The 27395-nt window shown below is 38.0% G+C and overlaps 1 protein-coding gene across 3 annotated transcripts in view; it reads left to right on the plus strand.

The window, feature by feature from the left end:
* Positions 1–20815, plus strand: part of CUNH1orf141 (chromosome unknown C1orf141 homolog) — a 59557-nt gene extending 38742 nt beyond the window's left edge. Inside the window, exons 8-13 of one of the 3 annotated variants that reach the window (XM_073896008.1) lie at positions 3262–3331; positions 4587–4776; positions 6534–7506; positions 18556–18716; positions 19585–19696; positions 20216–20815. In XM_073896008.1, coding sequence (XP_073752109.1) covers positions 3262–3331; positions 4587–4776; positions 6534–6968 — 695 coding nt within the window. In that variant the 3' untranslated portion in view covers positions 6969–7506; positions 18556–18716; positions 19585–19696; positions 20216–20815. Of the gene's footprint in view, positions 1–3261; positions 3332–4586; positions 4777–6533; positions 7507–12398; positions 12590–18555; positions 18717–19584; positions 19697–20215 lie in introns of those variants that run through there. The other 2 variants (XM_073896009.1, XM_073896010.1) reach the window with 2 other exon arrangements.
* Positions 20816–27395: the final 6580 nt, after the last annotated feature.

The following is a 27395-nucleotide window of genomic DNA, read 5'->3' on the forward strand; positions in this document are numbered from 1 at the left end:
GAGCTAAAAATATTTTTAAGGTAATACACAACCTAAAATTACATTAAAGTAGTGAAGAGAAGAATAAACACTGGAGTAAACCAAATCAAAGGTCTGAATGGCAGGTTTAGGAAAATCACATAGAATGCAATGTGAAAGGACAGAACTATGACAGGATTCGACAAGATAATATAATGAGGGAACAAAACAGGTATCCAAACCTGAGATAACCAGTGTGTTTGAAAGAGAGAACAGAACAAATTGAATAAACTTGCTGAAAAAGAGCATAGGAAAACTACCTTGGAATAATGGAAGTACTCAATATCTTGATTTTGTTGATGCTTATATGAGTATATGTCAGAATTCATCTAACTATACATGTAAAATGCATGCATTTAATTGTATGCAAATTATACTTCCAAAGTTAAGTTAAAAAGAAAGCAAAAGACTAACACTGCAAAAGTCTAAAACACCAAAAAACAAAATAATCTAGGGGCTCCTGGGTGGCTCAGTCAGTTAGGTGTCCGACTCTCGGTTTTGGCTCAGATCATGATCTCAGAGTCATAGGATCCAGCCTCGCATGGGGCTCTGAACTCAGCACAGACTCTGCTTGAGGTTCTCTCTCTCTCCCTCTGTGCCTCCCCCCTCTTGCACTCTTGTGTGTCCTCTTTCTCTAAATAAAACTTTAAAAAATAACTTATATCTAAAATAATCTGAAGAAAATAATAATCTAAAACAATCTGAGAAAAGAGTTTTTATAAATGCAATAAATATTAATGTTTCATTTAAAATACAAAATAAGGTTAGTTTTAAAGTCAATGACAATCAAATACATAACATACTTTATCAAATTCTGCTCTTCTCTCTGTGCATTCCTAGTGAATTCCTTGGCGTTTTCTTCTGGCTCACTAATTCTCGCTTTGGCTATGTAATCTAGAGATATATAATTTTTCAAGATTTCCAGGTTTTTTTTATATTGACTTTTTTTGTTCTTACTTCAGCCTGTTTTCATCTCACAATATCTTGGTTTTTTATATGAATTTTTTTCACTTATATTTTTGAAGTTCCTAAACATACCACATTTTGCCAAGTCTAAGATGTCAACAATGACACTGTCAAACTATGACATGATGTTAATATATACCTTAGAATTTTAAAGTTGTTTTGGATTCTTCTATTTAATTTTATTACTGAATTTATCTTCTACTTGTTAACTTTGTTGGCTGTTTTTCTTAGCTTTATATTTTTCTTATGTTTTAAAATTTTAGAAGTTTCTCTCTTCACTTGCCATTTACTCACTTCACCTTACTCCTTCCTTTCCAGAAGTTTTGAAGTTGCTGCCACTCAGACCTCATGGCCCTCAGGCTGAACCAGATTTTAGAGTTGTGAATGTTCCCTCCCTTGCTAGGGAAATACTGGGGATATGGCAGATCCAGTCATCATGCCTGAAGTGGTTTAACTTAGTTCCTGGTTACCCAGTTGGCCCTGGGAAGGAGTGATTTTTTACAAGCCAGGGAACCTCAACCCAGCCCCTTGTTTCAAGCAGTGGACCTGTTTCTCCCACTTGCCTATCTCATTTCTGTAAATAACATCTACTCAATCACTGAGGCTAAAACCTAGAAATCATTCTTGATTTCTCTATTTCCCATATCCATCCATGAATCAGGATAGTTGGATTAGCCTCCAAAATATGATGTGAAGCCAGCCATTACCCAGCACTCCCTCTGCTACAATCCTTGTCTAATCCATGTCTCATCTAGACCACAGCAATAGCCTTCTAATTGGTCTCTCCATTGCTACTAGCGCCCTCCACATTCCTCCATACCTCCACAGACTGTCCATCTCAGAGCCATTAGAGTGATGTTCCTAAAGCATAAATCAAACTTCTTTCTTATTCTGCTTAAAACTCTCTAAATGATCTCTGTTATAACCAGAATAATGTCTTAAGTTTTCTGTATGGCCTATGTGCCTCTATATGATTTGGCTCCTGCTTCCTGTCTGCCTCAGCTTTCTCCCTCTCCCCCTCATGTACTACACTCCAGTAATATCGGCCTTTCAGTTCCTTCACCATTCCCAGCTGATTTCACAGTTTGAACTTAACACTTGCTATTTCCTTTGCCTAGTAGTCTGTTTGCCCAAAGCTTCACCTGGTTGCCTTTCTTTCTCAGACTTCAATTCAAATATCCCCTCCTGAGAGAGGCCTCTATAGCCACCATAGGTGAGGTGCCATGTTTATTTGTTTTCATTACTTACAAGTGGTTGAAATTATTTTATGTATTTATTTGCTTGTTTAGTTACTTGTTTATTGACTGTTTCCTTTTGCTGGAATAGAGCTTTTGTGGTAAACTGTTATGCTGAAATATTGATCCTTCAGCATTCAAGACTGCTGGGTTGGCCTTATGTCAGTCTGGCTAAAAAGTGTACTCAAGTGTTTATCCCAGAGTACTGTATAAAGATTATTAATTATAATGTTTGCCACTGGAGCACCTGGGTGGCTCAGTCAGTTAAGCATCTGCCTTCAGCTCAGGTCATGATCTTGGGGTCCTGGGATTGAGCCCGGAGTCAAATCAGGCTCCCTGCTCAGTGGGGAGTCTGCTTCTCCCTCTTTATCCCTCGTCCTCTGCCCCCCTCCTCTGCATACACTTTCTGTCAAATCAATAAATAAAATCTTTAAGTAAAAATAAAAAATAAAATGTTTGCCATGATGTGGAAAATGTTGGGAAGCACTGCACTAGAATACAAACTACTTCAGGACAAGAGAAAAGTTGAATTTACTGCTAATAGCATATGTGTCTGGGAACACTTCTAAGAAAGTAGGGAAATGCTGGAGTGTCCGCTAAGCATATTTGGAAGAGTTCAACCCTGGACACCTCCTTCATGCGGATGGCAAGCTCTGTTTGACCTCTGCTAACTAACCTTCCTCTTTACCAACAGTGTTTAACCATCTGAAGCTTCCTGCTGGCTAATAAAGACTTTACATATTGGAAAGATTTGAAAATTTGAGAATGTCTTTCTTCCACAAAAATGTCCAAGACCAGTTTTATGTTTGATTTGTCATAGCCAAACATTAGGTCCTTGACCTCAGTCTTTTCCAGTTCTGTCTTGTTCACTTAAGTTCTTACTTTAAAAAAAATAAAAGTTCTTACTGAGTAGCTACTACAGATCAAGCACTATACCAGGTGCTTTTCATTGTTATTTTACATTGTAAAATATTTTATACAAGATATTTTCTAAATGCCATTATATATGTGTCACTTTTATGAAAATTGTTTATAATTTCAGCTCAAACTGTAAAAAACCCCGAGGAATCATTACATTTGTCTGGTCACTTAGAAGATTATATCAATGAAAGGTAATTTATTTTAATGTTTTCATATTTTATTGTGTTCAATAAAATTGATGTTTCTAATAGGAAGAGTTCTGCCTTTTATTTTTTAGTAGACCAGAATGGATTTATTCGGGCACTTTATTACCATTTAGGCCTGTACTACAATCCAATGACTGGTCTAAGAGTGCTCTACTAGTCAGCCGCACTTTCATACCTTGAACTCATGTTCTATCTGCTTCAAGTTCATAGGCAAATGGAAAGAAGGACATGGGAAAATGAATGGAGAGAATACAATTGTGTTTTTCTAGTAGAGACAAGTTTAAATACACTACAATATGGATCTAAGAAAAGTAGCTTTGTGGTTTTGTATAAAGTTCTGATCTTTCTTATTAGATCCTCAGATTGAGTAAAATCATGTTAAACCAGTGTGTTTTACACTTTGGAACAATAATATACAGCCTTTCTAAATTTATCTCAGTCCTTCTGTTTCTAAGATGGTATCTGAGTATATGATGAGATGCTCACTGGACTTTTTGACATTGAGGAAAAGGTACTTGAGTAAGTATCTTGGTCAATGCCCTTTTACTGCTGGTCTCATTTCTAGGTGTTCTGTGGCTGCTGACATCTGTGGTTCATGAATATATGGTCTATTCTCTCTGACCTTGGATTGGGTCCACTCTCAACTCTCATTAGTGTGGTAGAACCCTTTGAGCCTCCGTCATGACCTTCATCTGTCCTTAGACTATCCATACCTCACTCATGCCAGGCCTTTGATATGGGCTACCTCACCCCTGAAATGGCAAACACCTTGGTAAGCCTAAACTCAGTGTCTATGTCCTATGTGAACCAAAGGAAATCTGGAATGAAAACTATATCCTCTTTTGGCCTTTAACAATACCATACCATTGTTAGCAAAGCTAGGGCCACCCTATGTTGTCAGGAAGCTGCCTTGCAAAGCACTTTTTCCCCCAGAATCTCAACAAAGGATATGGCAAATACCTCTCTACCTTTGGTGGTTCTCCTCACCCTACATAATATACCTCGTCCACATTCAAAAGCCAAAGAGGCATATATGTTATTGTATTGCTTCCACCCCTGCTTTTGCCATTTCCCCCACACACAAAGCAGGGAAGGCATGGTCTTATCATGTGGAAAGTGTATGGCTGAGGATTTGGGGGAAAAGTTGGCAGTGACTTTGAAGGATCAGGGAGATAGACCAGAACTGACAAACTGAAATCAACCCTATCATTATTTATGCTGACCTTGTGCTTATTTTCAGAAGAAAATCTCCCCCACAGATGGATGATTTTAGCACTGAAGGAAACAAAACCATCAAAAATGATCAATTAAGTGAATATTGCTCCATAAGAAAGAAAAGCTTGCTTCCCTTGTGCTTTGAGGATGAATTGAAAAAGCCAAATGCCAAGATAATCAACATTAGTCCACCAAAGACAGTAACTTCTCACGTGGTAATAATATCTATTATTGTTCAGTAAATGTGTGTATAATTGCCACTTGTAGGAATCTTATATTCTAGTGACTGGAATCTTTGATAAATCCTTTTTACTTTTCAGTTTCGCATTACAAAGTGACAACACTTAGATTCTTAATGCTCTTTTTAGAACTGCCACCCCAAACATGGGGATTCCTTTGCATCAACTGAAAGTTTTGTGTTTTTCTTTATGAAGAAGGCTTTATCAAATTTTCTTGATTATAAAAGAAATATAAATCAAAAATGGTATTTTCAAAAGGGGACTGCATGATGTTTCACTTTACTAACAGTCTATTTTAGCTATTTGAAACAGAAAATACATGCATTAAAGCCGATTTGGTAGCTCACAGAGTCTCTCAGAAGGCTGGAGAGACAATCTGGCTTGAAAACTATACAGTCAGGAAAAAAAAAAAAAAGAAAGCTATACAGTCAGGAGTCACCCAGTTACAACCCCCGACTGCTCCACTGGGACCCATGCTTTTGTTATGGAGTTAATGACTTTGATTCTGGGCAAGAGATACTATATTTAAGATCTTTGCCACTGCTGCCCTTCAAAGCAGATATATCTGCTGCCATTCTCACTAGAGTGGTTTTTCACAATGCCCAACTTCACCCAGTGCTTGCCTTCTCTGAACTGAAAACTATCTCAGGTGTATCTAATTGGCAGAGCTTAGGTCACATGCCCTAACCTCAAGGGAGGCTAATAAAGCTAGTGTCTGTCTCTATTTAAGAGTACGTAGATTTGTAAGGTGGAAAATTCCCAGAGGGGTTGGACAGACCAAAAATATGACAAATCTCCACTACTGTGGCTAAATAGGTAGCATTGACATCCCAGTGGATTGCAAAACTAGATCTGTCATCATCTTTTAGCAATTATAGGCAATAATATACCTTTGTCACTAAGTATACTGATGTACAGTTAGATGATCCTTGGTTTCTTACTTCATTAATTATATTTCTAAAGGAAAGGTAGCAATCATTGACTTAAAGTTTGTAAAGTAAATACTGGTAATATGCATAGTTGACCAGTTTCTTTGAAGTTAATCTTTTTGCCCTGTAATGGAAATATGGGAAAGAGTTTAGTGAGTAGCTCATACATACAAATTTTGCTAGTACTGTGACAAAAATAATCTATTTTTAAAGTCAATCTATTACTTTGGCTATTTTATTCTGCAAATATATATTGAGTGCTTTTTATGTGCTAAGTAAGGGTTGGAGTACAAGAATAAATATAATATTGTAAAGATACTTTTATATTCTTGGAATTATTTATTAGGATATCCAGACTTTGTAATTTTGGCTTATAATTAGTTATGTCTCTTAAGATCTTTGGCTCAATTCATTTTTTTGGTATGCTTCTTATTTCTGAATGTGGGAACCTAAGAAATGCCAGAACAATGTTTCATCCCACCAACTATGCTATTTTCCAATGACAACATCTCACACATCTAAGAAATAGATTTATTTTGTCATATCTCAGTTTATTCAAAAAGGATTCTAGTAGGCCAAAAGTTCAGATTTTACCCCTAATATCTCAGCAGAATATTAAGAGAAGGAAGTGTGTCACATACAAGTACATTTTTTGTGTGTTTGAATACCATTATTGTTCATATTAAAAACGTCTCTGTAGTCATTTTTAGAATATTTTGCCATTTTATTTTCATGTTGAAAAATATGTATAGCCTTCTTGTCTCACTAGACTGATGACTAAGTACTCTTTTCTTTAATCCACAGGAACAAAATGACACAAATCCCATAATTTTCCATGAGACTGGATATGTACAAATGTTACTTTTGACAAAAAATAAGCTTCCTTTCCATCCTATGGAAAAGGAAAACATTTACCCATATAAAAGAGCAGATTTTCTTTTAGAAAGAAATTGTGAAATCCTCAAATCTTTAATTAGTGATCAATTTATTATTCCTTCCAAACCTAAAAGAATTATGCCTACAACATGGAAAAGAGATATACAAGCAATATCTTTTGAAGTGGGCCATAGAATTGTAGAGGGTAAACTAAGGAAGAAAAATAATAAGCAGACACTTGAAAACTTATCCCAGAGTAAACTCTACAATTTCTCACAGACTTTTTCCAGCCTAACAAAAAAATATGTTGGCTTCTTTGATAAAAGTGTTATTCAGGAAATGAGTGCTAGACATGGCAACTAAGAAAGAATGTTTTCTTCAGTAAAACCAAGGAACAAATTCAGTGCCTTACTGGTCAAACATTGCTCAAAGCCTTTAAAAAATATACTCAAAGTTCATAAATAAAATAATGTAACACCAATGGATGATTTGTTAAACTAGTCAAATGAAATTTAGACACCTCAAAAAATATTGTTTATACAGCAATATTTAGGTAACAAAAAGCAAATAACGAAGTTCCAAGATCATAGAAGAAATTCTTACCAAAATAATGTTCAAATGGATGGTATAAGAAAGCAAAACATTGACATTGGAATTACACGTCAACAGTCATCTCTTCAAGAAAAGCCAACGTTTAGTAAATAAAAGGACAAAATTAGGAAATAATTATCAACAAGAGGAACTAGTTCATGAATTTTTATGATCTCAATTAGATTCCTCAATCATCAGCATTTCTACGGTTAAGTCTGATTTGGGACCAAGAATGACACAGACTGTTTCTGGAAATTTGCTGTTGGAAGCCAAATAACATCAATAACCTTGCTTAATATTTGAGTATCAGGTAAGACAAATGTACCATTAACTTGATGCATGTGGAATTAATCGTATATCAGCATTTTGCGTAATCATTGGAAAATAGTATTACATTAGCAATTCATGCAATTAAAAAGACTGTAAAATTTAAAATAGCTTTTTGTTAGTAACACTGGAACTTCATTGCTATAGAATGCTTTTTCCAAGTATAACTTTGATTTTTTTCAGAACTGTTAAATAATTTAAAAGAATAACTTATCCTTAATAAGCTAAAAAAATTTGATAGCAAGTCCTACAAATTACTGAACATTACGTATATTATTATAGTGCTATTTTACTGTTTATCATTAACCCAAGCAGTATAAAGGCAGAACTCAAATTATAAACAAGTTGGATTTCAGAAGTTCATTTTTAATCCATTTGTTTATTTATTTTTAAAAAAGATTTTATTTATTTATTTGGCAGAGAGAGACACAGCGAGAGAGGGAATACAAGCAGGGGGAGTGGGAGAGGGAGAAGCAGTCTTCCCGCTGAGCAGGGAGCCCGATGATGGGGCTCAATCCCAGGACCCTGGGATCATGACCTGAGCCAAAGGCAGACACTTAACAACTGAGCCACCCAGGCGCCCCTAATCCATTTGTTTAAAGATTTTTTAAAAATCTGAACTGTTAGTATGTAAGGAGAAGTAGGTTTAGTTAGAAGCATTTCTGTTAGGGGAAGGCTTTGGGGGCCTTTGGCAACTTTCAAAGGTGAGGACATAAATTTGTTCAGGTTCCTGTTTCCACTTCAGACTAGAGGTTTTCTTTACCACATGCCAAGGCTCCTCTTGGGCACCTCTTCCCAAGGAGAGTCAGGTTTTTGGCTCTAAAACAGAATGAAAAGGGGAGAACATGGGGGTGGGGGAAGAGTTAGGGACGAGGGGTGCAGCTGGAAACTCTAAATGAGGGAAGAGCAAGAGTAAAAGGCTTTAAGATAAGATGATGGGCTCAGGTACGGAGGAGGTAGAGGAGGAGCAAACAAGCTTTCCTGGCTCTGTACCTTTCTTCTGGTTACTGAAGGAGATGCAGCAGCAGCTCAAAGTTACGAAGTCATCTTTCTCTTTTCTAGCAAATAGGGATGGATCCTCTCCTTCTCTTGGTTTGCTATGATCCAGTCTCTTCACCCCCACTCCCACCCCATCCCCCTTTTCCCTCTTCCCCTGCTCACTGCAAAGCAAAACAGTTTCCCTAACTACCCTGCTGGCTCAGAAGATAAAACGCAAACTTTTTAATCACCAACAATAAAAAGAACAAGAAATAGAAAACGTACCTAATAATATCATAAGCAATGATGGTAGTTTTTCCCCGATACTCAGTGTAAGATAATGACATGTGGACCTTGGATATGGACATACATGAGTAGACATGGGGAAAGAATGTAAACTGAGCCTCAACCCCAACAATACCTTATTACAGTATTATTATTTTCAGTGTTAAAAAAATAATGTGGAGTCCCCGAGTACTTAAGTGTAGTAAACATTCATTAAAAATTACCTTCCTATTTCCACCCTTTCCTCTGCTCTTAACATAACATCTTAAAAGATGCCCTCCCAAAGTCTCTTAGTCCAGTCTTTTCTAAATTAAATGCTGGACCTAACTACAGGATTCGAACTTTAGCCCAAACTAGATGCAAATTAGAACTAAGGATTTTTGTATTCGTTGTTTTTGGAAGTTTCTGCTGGAACTTATGAGCTTTATCTTTTAGGAAGGCACTAAATCAACTTAAAAATTCCATTTGGCTGAGAATTCTCCTTTAAAACAGCTGGACAGCTGGGAGCAGTGGGTTCTGGGAAGGTAGTGACCTACGCTCAGCACCTTTCTCCTCTACTCTCAGCTTCCATCTGTCATCTTCTAAGCTAAACAGCTGCTGAGATCGTCAGGCAGTAGGGTGCAAGCATAGACACGGTTTCTTTTCTGATGCTGGGATCTGACTATGGCCCTGGAGACCGGACGCCGAGTCACAAGGCAGTGATGGAGGTTGTGCTGTGTCCCAAGACCAGCTGGCTGTTGGGAGCTGTGGATTACCTGAGGGGAAGATTATCTTTGTTCATATGTGTTTCTGGTCTCATTGGCCCCAAGAGGCCAGGAAGGAACCACTAAGCCTGTGAGAAAACTGGGAAGTCAGAGCCCCGTGATTTTTCCCTCGGAAGCCTCACCAGGAGACTGTGGTCTGCTTGCTTCTCTAGCACCACTCCACAGTGGGCAAGACTTAACCTTCACGGTACTGTAGTCACTAGATACTGCAAACACCTGCGCCTCCCTGAGCCAACTAAGAAAATAGCAACCCATCTAAAGGGGTCCTGCAGCTGCCAATGGCCAGCCAGGCAGCACTGTGAGAGAGAAAAGGACAAAATTACAAAAATTGCCAGAGATCTCATTCAGGGATGGGGAGGAAGAAGTAAACACAGTAATTCTATAGGATTAGCAGTGAGAAAAATAATTAGAAAAAATAAAGTTGTTTCCTGTTTGCTAAAACCCTGCCAAATCCAACTCTTTCAGTAACCAGCTATAAAATATACAACGCACAGAGCTGCTAGAGGGGACAAGGAGTGATTTGATAAAAAAAATAATAAGACACTTAAGGAGATTCAAGCACAGCACACTATATACCACACTTGCACACTCACTATACTATTTTCTTTAAGATACTGGTGGGATTTGTTATTACCTTCGATCATAATCTTGATAGAATTAATGATTAATTGAATAGAATATATCATAAGACTCCCAAAGAAAAGGGGAAATTTGATTAATATGAAAAAACAAGGAAGGAAAATGAAAAAACAAATATAAAATAAATCATAAAAATATTGAAATCAAGTATCATTATGTTTTTATAGGTTGAATTTTCCCATTAAAAGACAAGACTTTCAGACTGAATTTAAAAAATAGCACTTAACTATATACCGTTTATAAGAAATATAGTTAAAGCAATAAAGAAATCTTGAAAATAAAGGAGTGGGTAAAGAGATATCAGACCAATGAAATAAAAATAAGTGGGAGTGGCGTTATTAATATCAGATAAACTAAAATTTAGGGTTAAAAATAATAAATAAGACCTTATACCTTATGTAATAATAAAAGCACAATATATGAAAACAGCATCTTTGGTGCACTATGTACATGCCAAAGAAGAAAGTGGCTAATATATAAAGTAAAAATTACTGGAAACCCCAGGAGAATGTAATAAAAATAAAACTATAGTGGAAGGCCTCAGTTCATCTCTCCCAGAGTTAAACAGATAAAACAAAACAAAACAAAAAGTATGGATGCAGAGTAATTATATAATGCAATTAATAAAGTTGATGTAATGGATATAGACCTCTTTCTTTGAAACAGAGGAAAATAGATTTGGGGGTTTGTTCATAGAAAATTGATTATATTGTGGGCTACACAGAAACACCCAATATTCTTTTTTAAAAATAAATGTAGAGACTTGTAAAAAAATAATTCAATAAAGTTAAGAATAAACAGAAAGTGAAATCCAAATTTATTTACTATTTGAAAATAAAGAAGGGATGAAGAAGAAATCAAAACTCAAATTGTAAGGTAGAGAATGAAAAAGAAACCATTTCATTCCAAAACATTTTGCACAACAGCAAAAGCTAGTTCAAAAAAAAATGTCAAGTTTTCATTTTTCTCCCCTCCTTTTCCTCCTCCTTCTCATCCTCCTTCTCCTTCTCTTTTTTCCTGAAAAAGATATAGTGAAAAGGATCCCAAGGTTCTCATCTCAGGAAAATATAAAAAGTATAAAATAAACCACAAGAAATTATGAATAAGAAATTAATACAGAGAAACACTAAAAATACTTAAGTAGAAATAAAAATTGTATAAAAGGATAAATAAAAGCAATAGTTATTTCGTGTATTTGTTTTTAAAATACACTAAAATGCATAAGTCCTCCTCAAGCCTGATTTAAAGGAAAGGAGCAAAAAAGGAATATAAGATTATGAATGAGAAAAGAAACAACCATAGATATAGAAGAAAGGAAAAGCATCAGAAGAAATATTACATGAAGACTTATTCCAATAAATTTGAAAAATCTAGAAAAAATGGGTGATCTCCAATCAAAAAGGACATAATCAGAATTGACCACTAGGAATGGATATTTGGAATAGGCTAATTTCCTAGATGACAGGAACTAAGACTAGATGAATTCACAAGTCATTTTTCTTACTTTATTATTGAAGCCAGTGTGGTAGGCAGAATTCCAAAAATATCTCCCCAAGATTCACACCCCTTGTTATTCAGTCAAACACTAATTTAGATACTGCTGTGAAAGGACTTTATAGACGGATTTAAGGTTGCTAACCATCTGACCTTAAAATATGGAGAATATTCTGAATTACTGGTGGACTCAATGTAATCATATGACCCCTTAAAGCAGAAGAATGCAGAAGTCAGAGAGACATGGCAGAAGAGAAGATAAGAAAGATGGGTTAGAAGTGGAGGTTGGAGAGGTAGCTGGGTGGCTCAGTCAGTTGAGCATCTGACTTTTGGTTTCTGCTCAGGTCATGATCTCATGGGTTGTGAAATCGAACCCTGCCTAGGGTCTCCACACTCAGCCAGGAGTCTGCTTGAAGATTCTCTCCCTCTGTCCCTCCCCCCACTCTCTCTCTCTCTCTCTCGAATAAATATTAAAAAAAAAAGTGGAGGTTGGAGACTTCAAATCATAAGGGCAAAAATTTGAACTACTACTGTTTACAGTATTTCAGATTTGTTCACAATTACTTCCTCCTTGCCTTTGACACGCTTCTGCATAGCTGGAGTGTATTTCCTTGCTCCACTGACTTGGGCTTGGTCATGATACTTACTTTAACCAATAAAATATGAGCACACATGACTCAAGTGATTTAGCTTTGCTCCCATCTTCCACCATCAGAAGAGCGTGTCTCAGGTAGTAGTCACGCTTTGAGCCTGGGTGCTAGTATGAGAAGATATTTGGAGCCCTGGTCAGCTAAGCAAAGCCCAGAAGAGCCTCAGCGAACCCATGGCCTTCAGGTAACATGATCAAAAAATAATATTTTGATGTTGTAAATCACTAAAATAATGGAGTTATTTCCACAACAAGAACAGACTAACACAATGTAGGAATGCTGACTCTATCTTTGGCCCTCCATCTTGTTCTCCCCTCGGGTGCACAGAGGGCACCAGTTTATTTTATTTTTTTAAAGATTTTTTTAAATTTATTTATTCATTTGAGAGAGAGAGTGTGAGCATGGTGGGGGGAGGGGCAGAGGGAGAGGGAGAAGCAGACTCCCTGCTGAGCAGGGAGCCAGAAGCAAGGCTCTATCCCAGAACCGTGAGATCATGACTTGAGCTGAAGACAGACCCTTAGCCGACTGAGCCACCCCTGTACCCCCAGATGGCACCACTTTAGATAACTACCCTGTGTCCTCACCACCATGTCCTTCACTCCATAAAAGCTGGGGGTGAAGGTACAGAGAATGAGCAGAGACTATGGAGCAGATAATAGCTGTGTAGTAACACCTGGATCGTCTGTCCACCAGCCTGATTGTCCCTGTCAGTAAATTACCCTGAATAAAACTCTGTATAAATAATATGGAGTGGCTTGCTTTGTTTTTTGGTATTAAAGTAACTTCTTAGTCTGAAGGATTCAGTACTGACCCTCTTCCACCTTCTAACATACTGTCATTTTGACCTTAATTTTTGAATTTTCATGAGGAATTTTATAGTAGGAGGGGGTTTATATTTAAAATCCAGTATCTCTATGTTGTTAGCATTTTATTGTTGGAGTATGTTAATCTCATAACAGAGCCTCTGATGAATCATACTGGGCAATGGCCTGGCCATAATGTGAGAATGGAAATAAAATAGTAAATGAAATTTTTATTTTGATGCATCATGGTCCTGGAGCTAATTTAGTTAATGTAAGGATTAATGTATAGTTTAGAGTCTTCTGGATGCAAAATTCACATTATTGACCAACATTCCTAGGAGAATTCAAAAAGGTGCAATCTCACAAAAGGTAAGGAATAGAGCTTCCCTGATAGCTACAAATCTCCTCTCCACATCCCTGATTGACCCTAACCTTAATGACTAAGTTCAATAGGTCAAGTTAGGGAAAAATACTTATTTCCCTGCTCCTTATGTTTCCCTGTGGAGAGTGGGACTTCCTCATGGCAATATCCATGGTCTTCTGCTCCATTCATTATTCACTTTTCCCCATTGAGGAGGAGTGAGATGCCTCATTAAGGGTGGTAGTGATTAGCCCAAGTTTCTTGACTGGTAGGACTAATCTATTAAAAGACTCTAAGCACTAAGGAATTGATTATTTTCTTCCCTTCTTGCCCCAATTCAAAGGAAGCAGCAATAAATGCAGTGCACCTGCTGTGCAGACTCAAATGTTCCACTGGGTGGGCAATCTCACAGTTGAAGACGGGGGGGCAGAAAATAGTCCTAAACCAGTTCACTTAGCGTTCAAACCCAAGCCATGTTCTCCAAACAGCTCAAACTAGGTTATGACTATGTTATCACTGCCATCAACCTACCTGCTGCATTTATCTCTCTGTTGCTTTCAAACTCCAGTGAGGAAGATGGACATTATCTGTTAGCCCTCCTCAAATTCCCACATACATTTTCCAATGTACTTTCCCAAAAGATCTGTTTTCAAAGACATTGATTCCATCACATAACTTTGAGTGTGGATGTAGATGGGGGGCAAGGAGAGAACTGCCGGGGGGATTTAAACTGTTTGCACGTCTTCAATCTTCCCTTGCTCCCTGAGCCACACTTTCCTGGAACTCAGAGTCTAATACCCTGGTCCTCATCTATTTCCATGCTGACCCCAGCTCCTAAGACACCAGCCTGGGCTGAACCGAGGCTCCTACTTGTTTCAGCATGGTGACTAGAAATTTAACATGGGTTAGCTGCCCCCAAGGAATGCCTTTCTGGAGAATATGCATTGTGCTTTAAATCTGAGATGACATTTCACCATCTTGGCCATACTGTAAGCTGCACATCTGGAAACTTTTCTTCCTGCTACATGGAGTAAGAGACAGTATACCCAATTTAAATCTATACCTGTAAAAAAAATAAATCTATACCTGAGTACTATAAGATGCGCATACTCTTACCAGGAGTCCACAACCAGGTACTCACATTTCAAAAGAAGAGACCTAAAATTCTGCTAATTTTGACACAGATGATCCAGCAAAATCTCTCTTTTAACTCCACTACTCTCTGTTACTAACCAAGGTGTTCCTTCCTAGTACCACCAACAAATCTCCCTTGACTACATATTTGTTAGCAAGGCGATAAAGTCCCATTTTACTTCTTCTTTTCTTTCCCTATTCCCATCGCTCCTACAAACACCACACACACACACACACACACACACACACACACACACACACACACAGTACAGTTTTTTGTGCGTGTGAGACTGTGCAGTCTCCATATTTAGAAAATCATAGTCCCATAATTATGCCTTCCTCCAGAGCAGAGAACTCCTTCATGGCTTTGGTGTACACTGACCCTCCAGCTTGGCTTGAACATCTCTAGCAGGCAGAGAAGCCATTCTTCTCAAAACAGTCCATGCCATTTTCAGGACTTGCTAATTGTGTATCACCCAGGGACCTGACAGGAATCAGATGGTCAAAATTATCCACAACCAAAGTGGATAATTTGAGAACTTAATAAGGGCCTACTTACCAAGGCATCAGCTCTGTAAGGAAACTACAAGGATGGCATAGGGCCTCAGAGCTAGTAACCACCCTAGGTCTACAGGCTGAAGGGAAGGAGGGATTAGAGGAATGCAGACAGGGAGAGGAACGTGGGATGCAAGCCTATGGTTACATCCCAAGGAGGAAGCCAGAGTAAAAATGAGTACCCTGGGACCTCACTTTCCTTTTGCCCTCTGGTGCCTTTAGCACCTCCCATTGTCTAAAATCAATCAAAAGTCTGGAGTTAAGGGTGTGGGTGGGGTGTCTAGTGCACAACATAAAAAGAGACACTTCCTGTCAGAGCCATGCAACTGCAGCATGAGCCCATCAAAATATGGGCTCTCTGTTCCATATATGAATTATACATGTTTAGTGGCAGTAACTGGTAATTGATGCCACTAAAGACAGTTCCATTCATTCTTTTGCCTTTTTTTATTTTTTTCCTCCAGGCATTCTTACTGTCTTGCTCTTTTCCTCTTTTCTTTCACTGATTTGCTTAGGACCTCAGAGGTAGAAAAGACCTTGAAAATCTTCTGGACCAGAGCTGTCCAGTACAGTGATGGAGACCAGTGAGGGCCCAGAGTGAGGCAAGCGGGGTGTCTAGTGCACACCGTACAGGGAGACACTTCCTGTCAGAGCCATGCAACCGCAGCCATCAGCCCTGGGAGGGAGTGCCTCCTTAAATGCCCTGCCTTAGGTGCCTCTCTTGCTTCATCTAGTCGCAGCCTTGGGGGAGGAGAGTCTATTGATATAATTCATAAAAATCAACCTCCCAGGGCACAGAGCTGGGTTGTGAGTAAACATGAGAATCAGTTGGAAGATAATGAGCACACAGTCTTGGTAAGTTCTTCATTATGGTAAGGTAAAAATCTGTGGCTTCCACTGAACCCGTTTGATCCAGGAGCATTACTTGACTAAGTTAGATTTCTTTTAAGTATACATGGCTCTCACAGAAATATAAAATGAACATATGTCAAGGATTTTATTCAACCCATCTATTAATGAGTAAAGAGTGAGATGTTAAAACCAATACTAAGGAAAATATGAAGACAGATTTATATAGTCAAGTTAGCCAAATGAATGTTAAAGTGAATATGCTAATAAATGCAAAACTGGTTAATATCTTACAGGGCAATAAATTTAAAGCTTTACTTTTATCTATTCTACCAGAGGGAAATCAATTATATCTCAACAGATAAAATTTATCTGTGCTATAGACAAGAGTCATTTGCATCACAAGTGGTTTTCTAGAAGATAATTTTTCTATTAGAAAACCAATCAAAGGTGCATACCCTTATAAGAATTAATTAATACATTAAGAATCCATCTGACAATTCCCAGCATTCCACCAAAAAAATATCCAATAATCACTTTTCTTTTTTTCTAATATTGGATACTTTAAAAAAACATTTCTCCTTCAGCCTGGAAGCCATTGAGATATTTAAAGACATCTCATTTTCCTCCAGGAGTCAGGTGCCCAGGATTAGACACAGGTGTGGTATGAGCAGGAAGGTGTTTTATTTCGGTCCCCAAAGAGAGAATCAAAACCAATCATTATTAAAGCTGAGGGGATATTATTAAATGTAAATCCTATTTACCGCCTCTTTCACTCTAAAGACAACTTTCACTTCATATGTTCTCTGCCCAGAAAAGAGGTAGGGCACTGCATTTATAGCTATAGCAGTGGGAGGAAAACAAGAAAGAGACAAAGAACTAGTCAGACAAGTAGCCACAGTATAGATTCCCAGGTGGCATTTAGTTTGTCAACATACTTAGTTAATTTTAGTCAACAGTTAATTTGATCCAAACAGTACACTTTTTTTTTTGTGAACCAGAATCAAAATATGGGCTCTCTGTTCCATATATGAATTATACATGTTTAGTCGCAGTAACTGGTAATTGATGCCTCTAAAGACAGATCCATTCATTCTTTTGCCTTTTTTTTTTTTTCCTCCCAGCATTCTTACTATCTTGCTCTTTTCCTCTTTTCTTTCACTGATTGCTTAGGACCTCAGAGGTAAAAAGGACCTTGAAAATCTTCTGGACCAGAGCTGTCCAGTACAATGTTCTGCAATGGTGGAGATGTTCTATATTTGTGCTGTTCAATATAGTAACTGCTAGCCACATGTGGCCATTATACACTTAAAATGTTTCTAGGGCAGGGTTTCTCAGACTCAGCACTATTGACATTTTGGGAAGGATAATTCTTTATTGCTGACAACATTGCTGAGAAAATTCATCCACCGTACTGAGTAGGTCCACACACAGTCATCCTATTTAATGTCAACCTCATTCTCTCAGCTCTCAGCAATCTTTTTAACTCCTGTTGACTTCCTTTCACACATTCATGGTGGCTGTTCCAAACTCTCCCACTCTGCTCAAACTCATGACTTCACCCTGCCCACCAGTTCCAAGAATAGGAGGAAAGCAAAATCAGCTGCAGCTGTAATATGAGATTTCTTCCTCATGTAATCCTGGAGTTTACTTAAATCTTCCAATTCCCATGTGGGTGACAGTACTGAATATCTCTGAATTTTTCTGTGCTACAAGAAATTCAAAGTACGATTACCTGATTCCTTGGAGTTAAGAGAGACAGCTCAGTGTAATGAAAAGAGCATTGGATGGAGATATAAGAGGCAAGGGTTCTACAACCAGTTCTGTTAATAATTCATCGTTATTTGGGTAGGATCTTCAATCTGTCAAGCCTCAGATTCCCCCCTTGAATACCAGGGAAAACTTTCAATGATTTTTTTCCCCCAAGATTTTAGATCATCTTAACAGATCTAGACCTTTCAAGATTCTACTTCCTTTTTTACGTTCATGTTCTAATAAAAAAATGTTTATTGAATACTTACTATGTGCCATCACTGTACTAGTTGCTGGAAATCTTACAGTGACCAGAATAGACCTGACTTATGCCCTTTGTGTGGTTTGATGGGAAGCTGACTACCTGTCCAATGCTCCACCCTGGAAAAGCTCAACTCCAGGGAAATCAATCAATCTAAGCAATAAGGTTGTAGTACTCTTTTCTTAGACTAACCCACAGGATACCCAGAGGTGAGACTATGCCTCCTCCCAGATCACGATTTCTCCCATGCAGCTATGTGGATTGCTTAGTGGAACTGGGATTACATGCAAAAGATTTTACAGTGAGCACAGTGTAGGCAATGGCCAATGAAACTCATGGCTGAAGCAGGATGTCACTCCTAGACTTATTCCTTTGGTTGCTGGTTTGTGGGGAGGTCTGGGGGATCCCAGAGGAGAGACTGGGGTGACCATGGTCAAGTCTCAGAGAAACTGGGGAAGTTACTGTTTACCAACATTTATAGAAATATAACTATATTCTAACTACAGAGTGGTCAGTGGCTATTGAATATTAACCCTAAGAAGAATTGAGGAGGCAATGTGGACACACAGCTATGTGACTTATCAACAACATTGGCTTTTCCAGAGTCAATAGAAGAAGCCTGCAGTACCCCAACATTTTCTAGAGATGTCTGCTTCGATGGACATATGTATGTAAACCCTCCATGGAACTTCAGTTTCTTCTTTTGACTCTACCCAAGTTTCTATCCAGAACCTTTCTCTCCTGGGCCATCTCATAGTTCTCCCTACTTCTGAGTCCAGATTACCTCCTTATATTGACATATCATCTTAATATGTGGAGTTTAGGATCCTAGATTACCTCATTTGGCCCAATTGCATTTTCCTTCCTTGGAAATAACTTTAATGAGTTATTTTCTGCCAAGTATGAGGAAACCACATTATACTTCTGTAATGAAATTATGCAAAGAACTACTCCTCTTCTCCTCTTTTCCTTCTTTCTTTCCTTCCTTCTCTCCTTCCTTCCTTCCTTCTTTCCTCTCTTTTAACATATACTTATTGAGTGCTTACAATACGCCTTTGTGTAAGGCACTATTCTAGGTATCAAGAATACAGCTGTGAACAAAAACAAAGTCCTCCACTCATACAGACAGGGACTATGAAGTTGATGAAACTTAAGCTTCATGCTTCTCACTTGTATGAACTTTTTCTAAGGCCCCAAGGGGCCGTAGAAATATGTTATTCTGCTTTATATATTTTATCAATTTTATAAAATTTGCAGAAGATATTTTAGCTATAACTGGTTAAGAACGTTGTCTCTTTCCATCTCAGTTTTCCACCATCATATTTCCCTTCATATCAGATGGCATTTGAATGGCAGAAAATATTTTGAGAATCCTTGTACAGAGAAACTGAGTTAGGAATATATGTCCTGGGTTTTAGTAGGATGTATATAGATGGTATGCAGTCACTTCTGGATAGAGTTACTTAGCCGTTTTAACATAGGAATGGCTTCTTAGAATACTTCTATTACCTACTGTGATATTTTATCTACCATAGGACACAAAGTTACAGGTCCAGAGGACATACCATGAAATAAAATGTGTCCTACAATGGCCAGCACCAAACGTTCGTGACTAGATGAGGAGAAACAAGATCTGAAACATACAAGGTCAGAAGCTATCTAAGAAACCTTTCTCCAATCGTCAGACAAATAAAATTACTGTCAAACCATGCTAGAAGAAAGACTGAATTATTTTTCTATTATCTCAATAATTACAAAATTATTGTTACATACAGGAGCAGTCAAATAAATATGCAGCCAAAAATATAGAAAAAAAGCACAGAAATGTGACAGGCAATTAATTAATAAAAACAGGAATTTTCTATTTGTCAGCTTTAAAAAGATTTCTTTTTTTAAAAAGATTCTATTTATTTATTTGAGAGAGAGAATGAGATAGAGAACATGAGAGGGGGGAGGGTCAGAGGGAGAAGCAGACTCCCTGCTGAGCAGGAAGCCCGATGTGGGACTCGATCCCGGGACTCCAGGATCATGACTTGAGCCGAAGGCAGTCACTTAACCAGCTGAGCCACCCAGGAGCCCTAAAAAGGTTTCTTTTATTATATTAAGTAGCTATTCATTTTGTACCCCATTTACATTCTTAATTTTGCATTTTTTTTTCTTCAAAAGGACTCACAAAAGCTTCAGGTTTTATAAAACTTGGATCCATGCGTGCTCATGGGGCTAATATTTTACTGGGAAGAGAAAGACAAAAACTAATATAACATAGTCAAGGAGGGGTTAAACTATGAAGAAAGATAAGGTATTTGCAATGGAGAGGAAAGACATGTACGCTGAAAAATACAAAACATCACTGAAAGAAATGAAAGAAGACACAATTTAATGGGAAGACATCCCATGTGCATGGATTGGAAGAGTTCATATTGTTAAAATGTCCATAACACCCAAAGCAATCTACAGATTCAATGCAATCTTTATCAAAATTCCATGGCTCTTTTTTTAATAAATAGGAAAAACAATCCAAAAATTCATATGGAACCACAAAAAAGCCTGAATAGCCAAAGTAATCTTGAGAAAGAAGAACAAAACTGGAGGCTTTACACTTCTGACTTCAAAACATATTTCAAAGCTACAGTAACCAAAATAGTATGATACTGGCATAAAAACATATAGACCACTGCAACAAAATAGAGAGCCCAGAAATAAAATCATGTATATGGTCCAATGATCTTCAGCAGGGGTGCCAAGACTACACAATGGGAAAAGAGTCTCTTCAACAAATGGTGCTAGGAGAAATGAATATCCATTTGCAAAAGAGTGAAATTTGACTTTGCTATTTTACCATATGAAAAAATCAACTCAAAATGGATTAAAGCCTAGAAGTCCAGATTCTCAGAAGAAAACATAAGAATAAACTTCATAACATTGGTCTTGGTAATGATTTATTGCATATGACACCAAAAGCACAGGCAACAAAAACAAAAATAGACAAGTGGGACTATATCAAACTAAAAAGCTTCTGCACAGCAAAGGAAACAGAGTGAAAAGGCAACCTATGGGATGGGAGAAAATATTTGCAAACATGTATCTGGTATGAGGTTAATATCCAAAATATATAAGGAACTCCTACCACTCAATAATAGCAAAACAGAGCAAAACAAATAATCTGATTTAAAAATGGGCAAAGAATTTAGTAGACATTTCTCCAAAGAAGACATACAAATGGCTGACAAGCATATGAAAAGATGCTCAACATCAGGGAAAGGCAGGTCAGACTTACAACAAGAAATCATCACCTCACCTGTTGGGAAGATCATTATATAAAACAAAACAAAAAGAAGATAACAAGTATTGGTGAGGACGAGGAGAAATTAGAATCCTATCCACTGTTGAAGCAAATGCAAAATGGTGCAGCCACTATAGAAAATAGTGTGGCGTTTCCTCAAAAAATTAAAAATAGAACTACCATATGATCCAGCAATTGTACTTCAGGATATTTATTAAATATTTAAAAAACTTGAAATTTTTTTTTTACTTCCTTAGATATGAAATTTGATTGATTTGATTTTTTTTATTTTTTTAAGTTTCTGTTTAAATTCCAGTTAGTTAACATACAGTGTTATGTTAGTTTCAGGTGTAGAGTATAGTGATTCAGCACTTCCATACAACATCCACTGCTCATCACAAGTCTCCTTAATCCCCATCATCTCTTTCACCCATCCACCCTCTGGTAACCATCAGTTTGCTCTCTATAGTTAAGAGTCTCTTTCTTGGTTTGTGTCTCTCTGGTTTTCCCTATGACCACATGTTTTGTTTCTTAGATTCCATATGTGAGTGAAATCATATGGTATTTGTCTCTCTCTGACTGACTTATTTCACTTAATATAATGCTCTCTAGTTGCAACAATGCTGGTATTTATTATCAAAGAATTTAAAACAGAATTTCAAAGAGATATTTGCACTTCCATGTTCATTGTAGCATCATCACAATAGCTAATACATGGAATCAATACAAATGTCCTTCAGTGGATGAATGGATTAAAAGATATATATACCTACAATGGAATATTATATTAAGTGAAAGTTGGTTAAGCATCTGCCTTCGGCTCAGGTCATGATCCCAGGGTTTTGGGATCAAGCCCCATGTTGGGCTCCCTGCTCAGCAGGTAGCCTGCTTCTCCCTCTCCTTTCCTTTCCTCCGGCTTGTACTCTCTCTCTCTTTCTCTCTCTCTGTCAAACAAATAAAATCTAAAAAAAAAAAAAAAAAGCCTGTAGATAAATTTGGACAGAATTAACATCTTAACAATATTGAATTTTCCAATCTATGAACACAGTATAGCTCTTCATTTATTTAGCTTTCCTTTCATTTCTTTCTCCAGTTGAGAAGACCACTTTATTAAGATGACATTTGAGTTAAGACCTGAATTAAGCTATAGCATGAACCATGAGGCTATCTGGAGGAACAGTATTCCAGGCAGAGTATAATAAGTGCAAAGGTCCTGAGGTACAGTGTTCTTTGAGTGTTCTAAGAACAGCAGGGAGGCCACCGTGGCTGAGTGGAATGAGGTAGAACAGAGAGGGGCAGAGGATGAAATCACAAAGGTAACAAGAGACCAGGTCATGTAAGACCTTGTAGGCCATTGTAAGGTTTTGGATTTTATTTAGAGTAAGATGAGAAGTGATTGAACAGTGTTGAGAAGAGGTGTGACATTTGGTTTATTTTTTTAGGTCACTTTGGGTGTTTCAGTGAGAAAGGATTAATAGGGAAAGGTAAATTGAAGATAGAAGCAGAAAAACCATTGCAGAAAAATTTATAATATTTTAGCAAGGCCATATAGTGACTTGGACTAGGATGACAGTAGAAGTAACAAATGTCAGAATATAGATATATTTTAAAGATAGAGTTGATGGGATTTGCTGAAAGTTAGATGTGGGCTGTGAAAAAAGAGAGGAGTCAAAGATGGCTGTAAGGTTTTGGGCCTAAACAATTGGAAGAATAGTTTTCTTCAGTCTCTGAGGGGAGATGTTTTGGAAGGTGTTTATCTGGCTTACAAGGAGTAAGAAGGGGAAAAAGATTTTTTCTAAAATTTTTACGCACCATTGAATTTTAACCACAGAATTCAAGAATTTGCAGTCTATACTCTTGAGTATATTTCAATAGCAACCACCTGTGCATTATGGTCTACGCATAAGTGGTAAGAGGAAGGCAATAGGCAAAAAGTAGGAAAAGAATATTTCAATTAGTAACTGAAGTTATTATGCCTCTTCAGGAGCATGCAGGAATGGGTATTAATGAGTCTATGGGTAGGGAAGACCTCACTGAAGATCATCTATTTTATTTGAGACTTGAAGAAGTTAGCCAGCAGAGGGAGGTGGGGTTTGTGGGGACAGAAGATTAATCTATAAGTCAAGTAGTGAGCAGGTTTAAAGATCCAGAAATGAGAAAATGTGTTTGAGGAACACATTAAAGAGAGTCAAGTATGAGTATAGAGCAGGGAGAACCAAAAGGAGAATGTTGTGAAATAAGGCAGTGGGTATGTTTAATCCTAACAATTAAATCTGCAGTTTTACAAAACCACTGTGGCTTGCTGTGGGGCTCCTCAGTAGAGAATGAACTGAAGGAGCACAGATGCTAGTTATCGAATCTTGGTGAGGGATGACGATGATGGCAGTGGGTTCAAACTTCAGAGACATTCAGGGGCTTGTGGACGACAAATGAGAAGAGAGAAGCCCTAAGAATGACTAGTTACTAGGTTTCTAAGGTGAGCAACTTGGTGGATGGTTGTTCCTTTTATGAACACTGGAGTGCCAATTATGAAGTTATTGTCTCTCAGCTCCAAACCTTGGACTAAATTTGGACTATGTGTTTCTATTCTGCTTTGTGAAGCTGATGCTTGTATTTTGCAAACCACATTCCTGCTTCGCCAGCTGGCTGTATGTGAGGCTTGGCCATCGGTGGTGCTAGGGAGACTGCAAAGTTGGAGGAGAAAGAAAGAAATGCCCTTTACTGTCTGCTTCCTTTTAGCATTTCTCCAGCAATGATTCTTCACCCCAGAAGCAGCAGGCCCTCCCCAGAGAAGTAGCTGAATGCAGTTTGCAGTTTTCCCTGCATTTTCAAAGTCAGTCTAATCATGCTCCTTGGAGCCAACAGCACCTACAAGATTGTTCTCCCTCTTCAAAGCCTGGATCCCAGGCTATGGGGAGCCTCCTCTGAACTCAAAGATTCCAGTATCAGTTGAGTAGCATCTCTTCCTCAGATGTCTGAGTTTTAGCTATTGGGGGGACCCTCTACGTTTCTAGGTTTAATAATTCTAGTCTCTCCCCTTTATTTCTTCTGCCTTTCCTGCAGTTGCTACCTCCATGATTTCTTAGAGAATTTTTTTAAACCTTTCATTTACCAAGTTAGTATTTCTTTATATTAAATTCTCTCTAAGCAAATAAACCAATGTGCTTTTTGTCTCCTAACTAGATTGGTACAGAAATTGTTGCTAGGAATAGTCCCAGGAAACAGACCCTAAAAGATGGGATCCGGGCATTAGCTTGGTTTTGTGCTTGGGCTTGACTGTAGTGCTGAGCTCCTTGTTAATAGGAAATAAATGCTGGTAACCCATGTATGCAGAAGTATCACGATTAATTAAGTCATCACCTGTAGTTGATTGTGATAAAGTGCCTACTGAAACAAGTGCCTTGGAGCATGTGCCTGCTACATTTGACTGTTACAACAATGGCAATGACTATGACTACTGGTGGGAAATAGATTCTTCTGAGTACACCGAAGCACTTACAGAAAGAAAGTACCAACCTCGGGTCCTTACACTCTCTGCTCCGGTCTCATCAGAAAGGCAGAGACATTCCATGGCAGCCCTAAAAGAATCTCGTAGTTCTTATAGCAATGGGGCTTCCATTGCTAAAAATGAACGAACATTTAATTGTCCAGTTCACAGTTTTTATATCAGTTGAATCTATAGTCTTGCCAGGGCTCTCATGTAGAAATTAGGAAAATGATAGGGAAGGAGAGGGGACCCCAAAACTCAAAATTGGGGATACATCTGGTTGGACTTAGTTCAAGTTGAGAATTTTGAAATCTCAAGTCACTTTGAACTTCTTCTGTCAGTGGCAGCAGTCTGAGGATATTAGCCTTTCCTGGCTTGAAAACTATCCTCTATCCCCATAACTGGGGTCAGATGTCAGCATGCTCCAGGGGAACAAGTAGAAAGTCTGACCCAGGAGGAAGCAGCTTATAAATCCCCCAACTTTGCAAGATTTTCCTAATTTATATCACTATAAACCTATGGAATATGTATAGGAATGGATTTTAAGGAAGATGGAATATAACACTGGATTAGGCCAAATGTATTGATATGAGTACACTTACCGGAGGTTCTGGATTCAATGTGTTAGCCAGGCAGGTGGGAATAGTCTAACAATTTCATTTATCAGTTGACAGAGACTCGGGCTCTATAGTGACCTCAATGAGACTGAGATATCATAATGTAGATGAAGGAAAGTATAGGGAGATAGGGATATTAGAGTGCCTTTATCATGTGTAATTTACACATCCATCACTCAACTAAATCTTGAGGATCCAGAGGACACTCTCATCACCAACACACTGAAAAATCACATTGTTTGTAAGGCATGTACGTCCTTGAGAAATTCTTTCATGGCTGTAAGCCAAGTATAATTATGGGAAATTTCACTATTGAAATACTGTATATTTTCCTTGAAGTATTCCTCAAAGGGACCTGTAGTCATTTACTAGAGTGACTGTGTGCTGGGGAAAAAGAAATACCTAGACCTTTTGGGGATTATCAAACATTGGCGAATTGATATTAATTCCTGGGTATCTATATCACTGTAATCTACCAGTGGAACTGGGGGCTTAGATGAGTCAGATATTAATTGGAGTCTTGGCCCAAATTTGAAACACAGTGGACCCAGTAGGTCTGCAGACCCACTGTGTGGTTATTTATCCAGTTCTTGAATGCATAATTAGAAGAGATACACGTTTAGACATAATAGATATACTTGGCAACTGGCAAAATCCTTACATTGGCTCTTTGACCCATGGAATAAGAACCATAACAGTAGAAAGAAGGAAGCTTCTGGAACCTTTCTATCCTACCAGGAGAGTAACCAAAATGAATGACATATCTTCAGGGAACTTGCAGAGATTAGTGTCCATCACCAAGACTTGGAAAGATGCATGAGTGGTGATACCTATCACATTCTCACTTAAGTGGCCTGTTTGTCCAATGCAGAAGGAAGATCTTGACAAATATCTGAGGATAATCATAAGCTTAATCAGGAGGTGATTTCAGTTGTAGTTAATGTTCTACATGTAGTATTTTTACCGAAGCCAATTAACACTCATGTGGGGAGATAATAAAAGTAGTTTGGGATGGGTTGAAGAGTGATGGGGGGTGGGTATAGAGAGGGTTAGAACCATGGTCAATCGGTGGATAGTAAGGCCAAGTTTGCTGAGATAGGAGGATCTCAAAGCAGCCGATTTATGATGGATTTGTATGGAGTTCAGTTGTAAACACATGGAGTTTGAAATGTCTTTGTATTTTCAATGCCTAATTTGATGACTGGTATTTGTGAATGGGTCATGATTGACTATGACTTCAATAATTTTTCATTTCTTTATCCTAGTTATTCTTCTTCATACAGTTGATAAACACTAAACTTGGTAATTGAAGGAGGAAATGGTATTGCCAGACTTCTTATAAAAGCAAGTTTGTTCACCTACCCCAAATGAGACAGGACTGTGTAGTTTAGGAGCACAGACTAAATGCTCAATATACTGGGGCCAAATCTGCGTACAGTCACTTAGAACTGTAGGACTCAGGGCATGCCTAAGACTCCCTCTTGGCCTTTGTTTTCCTGTTTGTAAGTTGTTTTACCATACCTACTTCCTAGAGTGGTAATGATGAAATAAAATAATAAATTACAATAGCACATGGCCAGGCTCACCATCAGTAATCAATAAGTTCATTCCTTCCAGCCCAACATAGAGAAGTATAAGGCATTGCAGAGAAGCTCCATGCTCCTTCCATGCTTTTTGGTTCTCGGAATTTTCAGCGTATCATTCAAATAGGAAACACACATGACCTTTGCTCCATGGCTGTAAAATAATCAGTGGTGCAACATGGCAGGTCCCTAGGATGATCTAGGCAGGCAGTGAAATAAGAAATTGATAAATGGAGGTAGACACCAAAAAAGCCTACATAAATTCCACTATAAGAAGAGCAAGTGAGGGCGCCTGGGTGGCTCAGTTGGTTAAGCGACTGCCTTCGGCTCAGGTCATGATCTCGGAGTCCTGGGATCAAACTCTGCATGGAACCCC

The sequence above is a fragment of the Callorhinus ursinus genome, unplaced genomic scaffold (genome assembly GCF_003265705.2).
Source record: "Callorhinus ursinus isolate GAN/ISIS: 27379988/994484 unplaced genomic scaffold, GSC_fseal_2.0 scaffold9, whole genome shotgun sequence".
Lineage (NCBI taxonomy): Eukaryota > Metazoa > Chordata > Mammalia > Carnivora > Otariidae > Callorhinus > Callorhinus ursinus.